Source organism: Galeopterus variegatus, unplaced genomic scaffold (genome assembly GCF_000696425.1).
Source record: "Galeopterus variegatus unplaced genomic scaffold, G_variegatus-3.0.2 Scaffold4167, whole genome shotgun sequence".
Lineage (NCBI taxonomy): Eukaryota > Metazoa > Chordata > Mammalia > Dermoptera > Cynocephalidae > Galeopterus > Galeopterus variegatus.
The window spans coordinates 182,102-191,951 of NW_007730278.1; the positions used below are offsets into that span (position 1 = coordinate 182,102).

Below are 9,850 nucleotides of genomic sequence, written 5' to 3' on the forward strand. Positions count from 1 at the left end.
AAAAAAAAAAATAAAGATGAGAAGAGAACGTTCCTTTAACACACAAAAGTTCTCAAAAAGAATAAATTAGAATCAAGTAACAATAGTTGCCACTGGGAAAAAATATTAGTTGACTGAGGTAGAAGAAACATTTTTCTTTTTTTAAAAAAATCATATATATAATGTATATGTTCTATTTTTAAACTGCATAATTAATTAGACTGGTGCTGTAGATTGGATGCCCTCCCCCAACCTCAATTAAGCTTAAATTCCCACTGTAACTGTTGAGGGTGGGAAATCATATTATGGTAATTCAAAAGTGGGGCCTTGAAGAGGTGATTAGGTTGTAGGACTATGCCACAGTGAATGGATTAAAAATGGTGGTCATAGGTGTGGTTCTGAGAGCTTTATAAGAGCACATGAGAAGTTAGTCTCTTTCCACTCCAGCATTTTCTACCACGTGAAACCCCCTGGGTCACTGTTGCCACCACCAAGACCCTCACCAGATGTGTTCCCTGGACTTTAAACATCCCAACCTCCGAAAATGTAAGTAATAAATTTCATTGCTTACAAATTATCCAGTTCTATGTATTTTGTTATAAGCAACAGAAATAGACAAATACAACTGGAAAGGCAGACAGGTTGATTGATTTAAATAAAACATAATTTTTATCTCTTTATGTAACCTCAAAAAAGTTACAAAATGGTTTACGACAGAAAAGTCCAGTAGTTCTAACATAGAGTCAATTTTTTAAAAGTCATTTAAAAGTCATGCCAATTTTATAACTGAAATAAATAAAAATCATAATTTCCTTTAAAGTATCACTTGTTATTCAACTTCTAAGAAATAATTTTGTTTTATAATGATCTTTATAAGTTTTTATAGCAGAATTAATGTTTATAATTTAGTTAATTTTGTTTAACTGCACATTATCTGAAAATAATAAACATTTAATGAACCACAAGATTAAGTATGTGGCTTCTTTTCAAAAATGAAATGCCAAGTACTTTTTGTAGCCATCTAACCTTTTTTTAAACTCAAGAAAAGATCTACATCTCATGTCTTCATGACAAAAATACTATTTTACTTACTGGTGCCATCTCCATATTATTAATCTGGGCCTCATGAAAGCCTCCATCTGACATAACTTCTTCTTCTGTTTCTTCTTGTGCTGTAGCAACATTTCTTCGCTTGAATAACTGAAAAATAAGAGACTGTTAGTAATGTATCGGTAACATGAGAGTTTAACATCCAAACACTAAGAACCCCATTTAAAAAGCAATATGAATGAACACTCTGAAAATCATTTTAAAAATTCTAAAGCACATGCTGCCTTTAGCCTTTCCTAATAAGGAACTACTTTGAATTTCTCCATAGTCTTATGATCTAATATAGTGAACTCTTATGATATGCTATATCCAATACTTGATAAGGTCAAACTTACTAAGACAGGCCTGACATTACATGGCATAAAAAAGGTAAGGTTGGAAAAGGTAGCTGGGGCATGTTCAGCCATTTCCCTCATCACTTTATGTGAAGTAGGCAAAAGGACAGTGTTAACAATTTAACAGGGAAAATCAAAATAAAAACTATGTCATATATTGGGAAAGACAAAAGATCTAAAATCAGTCACCTAATCACTTACTTTAGGAAACCAGAGAGCCTAGAAATAGTAAAATGATCTTTGACAAAGCAGCAAAAAAAAGACAATTGAACAAAGGTGGTCTTTTTAACAAATGATGCTGGGTATCAACAAATAGTAGCAAACCAAATTCAAAGCACATTAAAAGAATCATTCACCATGATCAACTGAGATTTATCCCAGAATGCAAGGATGGTTCAACATATACAAATCTATAAATGTGACACACCACATTAACAGAATGAAGAACAAAAACCATATAATCATCTTGAAAGATGCAGAAAAAGCATCTGACAAATTTCAACATCTTTTCATGATAAAAATAACTTTCAACAAATTAGTTATAGAAAGAATCTACCTTAACACAATAAAGGCCATATAAGACAAGCCCACAGCTAACATATTAAAAGTGAAAAGTTGCAAGCTTTTCCTCTAAGATCAGGAACAAGACAAGGATGCCCACTCTTGCCACCTCTTTCAACATAGCACTATAAGTCCTACCCAGAGCAATTAGGCAAGAGAAAGAAATAAAACGCATCCAAACTAGAAAGGAAGAAGTTAAACTGTCCCTGTTTGCAGAAGACATGATCTTATATATGGAAAACCCTAAAGACTCCACCAAAAAATTCTTAGAATAAATGAATTCAGTAAAGTTGCAGGATACAAAAATTTACACACAAAAATCAGTAGAAGCGCTTCTACATGCTAATGATGAACTATTCAAAACTGAAATTAAGAAAACAATCCCATTTAAAGCACCTACAAAAAAAATAAAATACTTAGGAATACATTTAACCAAGGAAATGAAAGACATACAGTGAAAACCATAAAACACTGATGAAAGAAATGGAAGACAAAAATAAATGGAAAGATCTCCCATGTTCATGCATAGAAAAAAGTAATATTGGGGGCCGGCCTGTGGCTCACTCAGGAGAGTGCGGTGCTCATAACACCAAGGCCACGGGTTCGGATCCCATATAGGGATGGCTGGTTTGCTCACTAGGTGAGTGTGGTGCTGCCAACACCAAGTCAAGGGTTAAGATCCCCTTACCGGTCATCTTTAAGAAAAAAAAAAAAAAAAAAAAGAAGTAATATTATTAAAATATCCATACTACCTGAAGCAATCTACAAATTCAGTGCAATCCTTATCAAAATTCCAATGACATTTTTCACAGAAATAGAAAAAAAAAATCCTAAAATTCATATGAAACCACAAAAGATCCTGAATACCCAAAGCAATCTTGACTAAAAAGAACAAAGCTAGAGGTATCACACCACCCAACTTCAAATCTATAGTAATCAAAACAGCATGTTACTGGCATAAAAAGAGACACACAGACCAAAGGAACATAATAAAGAACCCAGAAACAAATCCACGCATTTGCAATCAATTTATTTTCAACGAAGGTGCCGAAAACACACATTACGGAAAGGATAGTCTCTTCAATAAATGGTCTTGGGAAAAATGGATATCCACAAGCAAAAGAATGAAACTGAACCCTTATCTCACACAATATATGAAAAAAATCAACTCAATATGGATTGAAGACTTAAACATAAGACCTGAAACTGAAAAACTACCAGAAGAAGACATAGGGAAAAACTTCTTGACACACCGGTCTAGGCAATCATTTTTTGGGTAAGATCCCAAAAACACAGACAACAAAATCAAAGACAGACAAATTGGATTACATCAAACTAAAAAGCCTCTACACTACAAGGAATCAAGACAGTGAAGAGACAACCTACAGCAGGGGAGAAAACACTTGCAAACCATTCACCCAGTAAGGGGTTAATACCCAAAATATGTAAGAAACTCAACTCAATAGTAAGAAAACAAGTAACCTAATTTTAAAAAAGGACAAAGGCCCTGAAAAGACTTTTCTCAAAAGAAGCCAACAGGTATATGAAAAAAATGCTTGACATCACTAATAATCAGTGAAACGCAAATTTAGCATATGATCCAGCAATCCCACTACTTGGTATACATCTAAAGGAAATGAAATCAATATGTCAAAGAGATATCCACACACCCAGGTTCATTGCAGCATTACTCACAATAGCCAAGATATTCATCAACGTGTACATGCATAAAGAAAATGTGATATATATAAACAATGAAATAATATTCAGCCTTGAAAAAGAAGAAAATCTTGTCATTTGCAATAACATAGATGAACATGGATGACATTACATTAAGTGAAATAAGCCAGGCATGTAAAGACAAATATCACGTGTTATCACTTATATGTGGAATCTGAAAAAATCAAACACGCAATAGCAGAGAGCAGAATGATGATTACCAAGGGCAAGGAGCTAGACAGGGTTGGGAAGATGTTGGTCAAAAGATACAAAATTCTAGTTAAACAGAAGAAATGAATTCAGGAGATCTACTGTACAACGTGGTGACTATAGTTAATAACGATGTACTACATACTTGAAAATCCCCATGAGAATAGATTTTAAGTGTTCTTACCACAAAAATAAGTATGTGAATTAGCTCAATTTATCCATTCCACAATGTTTACATATTTCAAAACATCACGTTGTATACCATAAATATATAGAATTTTTATTTCTCAACTTTTGAAAAATGACTCAAAGAGGGGTGGAAAATGGTGCTAGAATATATGCAAAAAAAATGAATCTAGACACAGAACTTACACCCTTCACCAAATTTAACTCAAATCGATCACAGACCTAAATGTAAAAGGCAAAAGTAAAAACCTCCTAGAAGATAACACAGGAGAAATTCTAGATGACCTTGGGTTGGTGGTAACTTTTTAGCTATGACACTAAAGGCACAATCCATAAAAGAATTGATAAGCTAGACTTCACTGAAATTAAACATTGTGGGAAATTCTGGTCAAGATGGCAGAATAGACAGTCCCCAGAGTCACTCTCTTCCACAAATCAATTTACAACTATTAAAATGTAACAACAGACAAGCTGGGGCCACTGGAACTCAGGGGAAGAGGAGGAGAGACCTACGGAGTTCATGAAGGCAGGAGAAACCACAATGAGAGAAAGAAAAAACTGCTCGGAGAGTTTTGGGCCACAGACACTTTAGGGATGGAACTGCTGAGTGGACAGAGCAGCAGCTAGCAAAAGCCACAGCTGTGCCCTTCAGATGGAATTGCTTGGAGGCAGCAGGGGAGAAGAGGGCCTTGGTGGTCCCCAGGACAGCAAGACCACTGATAGGGTTCCCATGGACCAGCAGGAGCGAGAAGCCAGAACACAGCTGAAAAAGGGGAGCCATTCAGAAGCTGGTGAGTCATTGCAAGGGACCAGCACAGGGCCTGTCCCATGGGAAGTGTTTGGAGCACGAGTGGTGGGGGAGATGGGCCCACCAGGAGAACACAGGGACACAAAAAGGACAGCTGATCTGCCCCCCTACTCAGCGCAGGACCACCAGAGGAGACTGGTCGGGAATGCAGAATTGCATGTGGTGCAGTTCGATGAAAATGCTCAGGCCCAGATCAGAGTTTCTACACAACCGGGGAGATGGGCCCACCAGGAGAACACAGGGACACAAAAAGGACAGCTGATCTGCCCCCTACTCAGCGCAGGACCACCAGAGGAGACTGGTCGGGAATGCAGAATTGCATGTGGTGCAGTTCGATGAAAATGCTCAGGCCCAGATCAGAGTTTCTACACAACCCAGGTGCACCAGGTCTCTGGAGAGCCAGAAGTACCTATAAGGTCAACCATTAAACCCTCAGCTGCACAAAAAGCCTTCCCTAGGGAAACAGCAGCAAAGGAGCAATTTAGCTCAACCTGACAGCTCAAGTACTGGTTCCCACAGGAAGTTCTCCCATTTTAGAAGTAAGCAAAGGACAAAAAATTAGTTCCAGACCAGGCACACCACCAGTGCCTCAGAGCCCATCAGGGGACCTGAGGCATGGAGCCCAGGACTGGACCCCACACCCACAACCAGGCATATTGCCAGCACCTCAGGGCCCTGCCCAGGGCATGGAGCTTGGGACCAGACCCCCCACCCACATCCAGGCACAGCGCCAGCACCCCAGGGGCCTGCCTGGGAGTCTGGGGCACGGAGCCAAGGACTGGACCCCCTGAACACGAGGCACACCGCCAGTGCCTTGGGGCCCCACTTGGGGGACTGGGGCATGGAGCTGAACACTGGACCCCCCATCCACACCCAGGTATACTGCTAGCACCTTGGGGCCTGCCCAGAGTCCTAAGGCATAGAGCTAGGGACTGACTGGACCCCACCCCCCACAACCAGGCACACCTACAGCGCCAAGGAGCATGCCCAAAACATCACCTCCATGTGGGTGGCCCACCACAGCTTCCACAGTAACCACGGCTGCCGCAAAAGTGGCTACACATCACAACCACCACGCAGATGGTCCACCAGCCACTAGAGTGCACTGACACAAGGAGAGTCACCAGCAGAGACCAAAAAAAAAAAGAAGAGGATGTCTCTCTCCACAAAACCCATTCCAGACTGACAGAAGAAGCACTGCTCTATGATAATATTGGGGGACCTGAACACACTGTCAGCATTGGACAGAGCATCGAGGCAGCAAATCAAGAGTAACCATTACTGTTCCAGAGAGAGAGAAGAAATCTAGGGTTATCAGTGGTGGGAGTAGGGATGGAGAGGGGGATAGGGAGAGATTGGACAAGGGACATAAAGAATAAGTACAATTTGTAACGATATACATACTGGTAATATTGATTTGATTAACATATGTCAACAATGAATCCCCAAAATATGTACAATCAATCAATCAATCAATAAAAAGAAATTAAACATTGTGCTGTGTGAAAGACACTATCAAGAAAATGAAAAGATAAGCTACAGACTGGGAGAAAATATTTGCAAAATATCTTGATAAAGGACTGGTTTCCAAAATATACAAAGAACTTTTAAAACTCCGTAAGAAACAACCCAATTAAAAATGAGCCAAAGACCTTAACAGACACCTCACCAAGGAAGACATAGAGATGGCAAATCAGCATAGGGAGAGTTGCTTCACATTATATAGGTCATCAAGAAAATGCAAATCGAAAAATGACATATCACCACATACCTAAGTAGAACAGCCAAAATCAGAACACTGGTAACACCAAATCCTGGAGCAACAGGAACTTTCATTCCTTACTAGTGGGAAGGCAAAATGGTACAGCCATTTTGGAAGACAGTTTGGAGGTCTGTTACAAAATTAAACTTGCTCTTACCACAAGATCCAGTAATCCCACTCCTTGGTATTTACCCAAAGGAGGTGAGAACTTATGTCCACACAAAAACCTGCATAAGGATTTATACTGCAGGTTTATCCATAACTGCCCAAACCTGAATGCAACCAAGATATCCTTCAGTAGGTGAATGTATAAATAAACTGCAGTATATCGGACAATGAAATATTATTCAGTACAAAAAAAGAAATGAGCTATCAAGCCATGAAAAGACGTACAGGAAACTTAAATACATATTACTGAGTGAAAGACCACAGTCTGAAAAGGCATAGATACTGAATGATTCCAACTATACGCTGTGGATTGAATGTTCCCCCAAAACTCGCTGAAACTTAATCCCCACTGTGACAGTGATAAGAGGGTGGGAGATCTTACTACAGTAATTGAAAGGTGGGCCTTTTAAGAGGTGATTAGATTGCAAGGACTATACCTTTGTGAACAGACTAATCCATTCATGGAGTAATGGGTGTGGTTCTGATGGCTTTAAAAGGAGTTTGAGTGAGAAGTTAGCTCTCACTTGCTCAGCCATTTTGCCATGTGATACCCTGTGTCTGTATGAGGAGACACCACCCACCAACAAGGCCCTCACCAGATGTGTTCCCTGGACTTTGGATCTCCTGGCCTCTGAAACTATAAGGAATAACATTTCTTTATAAATTACCTAGTTTTAGATATTTCTGTTATAAGCAATGGAAATGGACTAATGACATTCTGGAAAAGGCAAAATGGAGATAGTGAAGACATTAGTGGCTGCCAAGGGGAGGTAGGGGCGACTAGGCAGAACACAGAAAATTTTTAGAACAGGTAAACTACTTTGTATGATAATGGTGGATACATGTCATTATACATTTGTCCAAACCCATAGAATGTATAACACCAGGAGTGAACCCTAATGTATACTATGAACTCTCAGTGATGATGATGTATCAATATAGATTCATCAATTGTAACAAACCACCCATGGGGGATGTTACTAATGGGAGAGACTATACAGGTGTGGGGGCAGGGGGCATATGGTAAATCTCTGTACCTCCAGCTCAATTTTGGAGTGAACCAAGAATTGCTCAATAAAAATAATAGGGTGAAAGACTTTTTCCAGACAGACAAAAACTAAATGATAGTGAACTGTATTGGGTGACTGGGTGTTGATAATTCTATGAAGAATACAGAAAGTGAAGGGAACAGGGCTGTTTCATGTAGGAAAGTTAAAAAACAAACAAACAAAAATACCCAAAACCTGAATGAATTTATTACCGACCAGCTCTGTAAGAAAATGTTAAAGTACGTTCTTTTTTTTTTTTTTTTTTTACTTAAGAAAAATCAATAGCTTTATTTTTCCTGAATATACATTTAGAAAATTGGTCTGAGAAGAGGTTTTATGAAATAGACCAGAGGACTATGTACAAAATCAAGAGTTCCAAACCAGTATGAAAAAGCACCCATGAAGCCATGGCAGCCTAGGACTTTCCCATCAGAGGCAAGGCGAGGTCTTTGACAGCTTTTGAGTTCAGCTGAGGGATCGAGCTGATCTTCAGGAGTTTGCTCCTCGCATACTTATTCTTGACGGCGATGAATTTAGTTAAGTTTTCATTGACTTTCACCACATTTTTGGCCATGTGCTGCATGACTTCCAGTACTTCATTCTCTGTGTATCCCGAGTAATACTGCTGCTTCAAGTTCCATTTTCCTTGGCCTAGAACCTTCTCAGACAAACAGGAAGCGGCTGCTGCTACCTTAGAAGGGTGATAATGCACCATGTCGTAGTCAACAAGAGTCAGCTACATCAAATATTTGGCTAACGTGTGCTGTTCAACATCAACCTCCCCGGCTTTTGATGCTTGCCTTAAGAAGTGTAGTGGCAAGGGTCGACCCAACTCAAATTTCAGTTCTTTCAAAATCAGAGTTTCCATTTCTCGGATTTGGGAACTGGTATAAGCATTGTCAGTGATGTAAACGAAGTCTTCAATATTTGGAGAAAACATCTCCTCATATTTGGAAGCCAAGAGCAGAGCAGTAATCCCAACCAGTTGAAGCTTCTTACGTGATACTGGCTGAACCTGTAAAAACCGATCCATGATGGCAACGCACATGTACAGAGTCTCCTGCAGAAGCCTAAACTTGGAGTGGACTTGCACCAGCGAGTCCACCAGGATGGCACGCATACGTCCATTTATATCTCTTCCATCTAAGAAGCGTTGGCTTATGGATTGCAAAACCTCAAGCTGCCTTAGATACTGGTAGATATCCTTAACGTAGTCACTGCGGAGCTGAGGGTTCTCCCAATCTTCGTTATCAATATCCTCAATTTTGCAGAGCAAGGCATCGGAAAAACCTTGGCAGAAGTTCTCTTCCTTCATGGAGATATCCTCAGGTGTGGGAGAGGGACCCTTTGGGGCCAACATTTCCATCTGTACTGGTTTCACAGAAGCAGTAGGTTTCAGTTGTTTGTTGACATTTGTTGTTTTGGTGGGTTGAACTGGTACTTTGGTGTTCTGAGCTTTCTTAGCTACTTGTGCTGCTCTGGTTATAACTCTATTTCCAGTCTCTTCTAAAACAGCCCTCCTAATAGTCACATGACTCTTAGCTTTAGAATTAACTCCTGTGTCAATATTCTCCAAATCACCGGACACCGTCAGATGTCGGAGCAGCGCCATGAGGGACGGGGAAGGCAAGAGTGCCAGCCTGGCCCGGGGAGGGACGAGGGCTGGACAGGGAGAGCACTGGCGTCCGCGGCGCCGCTAGCGCCACACTCCTGCCTGCACCGCTGGGGATCTCCTTAAAGTATGCTCTTAAGAAAGAAAACAATACTAGATGAAATACAGATCTACAAAAAGGAATGAAGAGCACCAGAAATAGTGTGAAATCTTTAAAAACTTTTCTCATTAAAAAATCTTTAGGGGCCGGCCCGGTGGCGCACTGGATAGTGCGCCGCTTGGGAAGCGCGGCGGCGCTCCCGTCCGAGGGTTCGGATCCCACATACAGACCGGCTCCCGCTCACTGGCTGA

The 9,850-nt window shown here is 40.2% G+C and overlaps 2 protein-coding genes across 2 annotated transcripts in view; both read right to left on the minus strand.

Annotated features, from left to right (window-relative positions):
- KPNA1 (karyopherin alpha 1 (importin alpha 5)) overlaps positions 1 to 1,496 on the minus strand; it is a 50,957-nt gene extending 49,461 nt beyond the window's left edge. The window contains exons 1-2 of the mRNA XM_008586888.1: positions 1,425 to 1,496; positions 1,072 to 1,179 (exon numbers count right to left, since the gene is read on the minus strand). Coding sequence (XP_008585110.1) covers positions 1,072 to 1,179; positions 1,425 to 1,496 — 180 coding nt within the window. The remainder of the gene's footprint in view (positions 1 to 1,071; positions 1,180 to 1,424) is intronic.
- A 6,659-nt stretch (positions 1,497 to 8,155) lies between these two features.
- On the minus strand, positions 8,156 to 9,499 carry LOC103602482 (G2/mitotic-specific cyclin-B2-like). The gene is given in 1 exon segment (XM_008586887.1): positions 8,156 to 9,499. A coding segment is annotated over 1 exon segment (1,197 nt). The 3' UTR covers positions 8,156 to 8,302.
- Between the last annotated feature and the right edge of the window lie 351 nt (positions 9,500 to 9,850).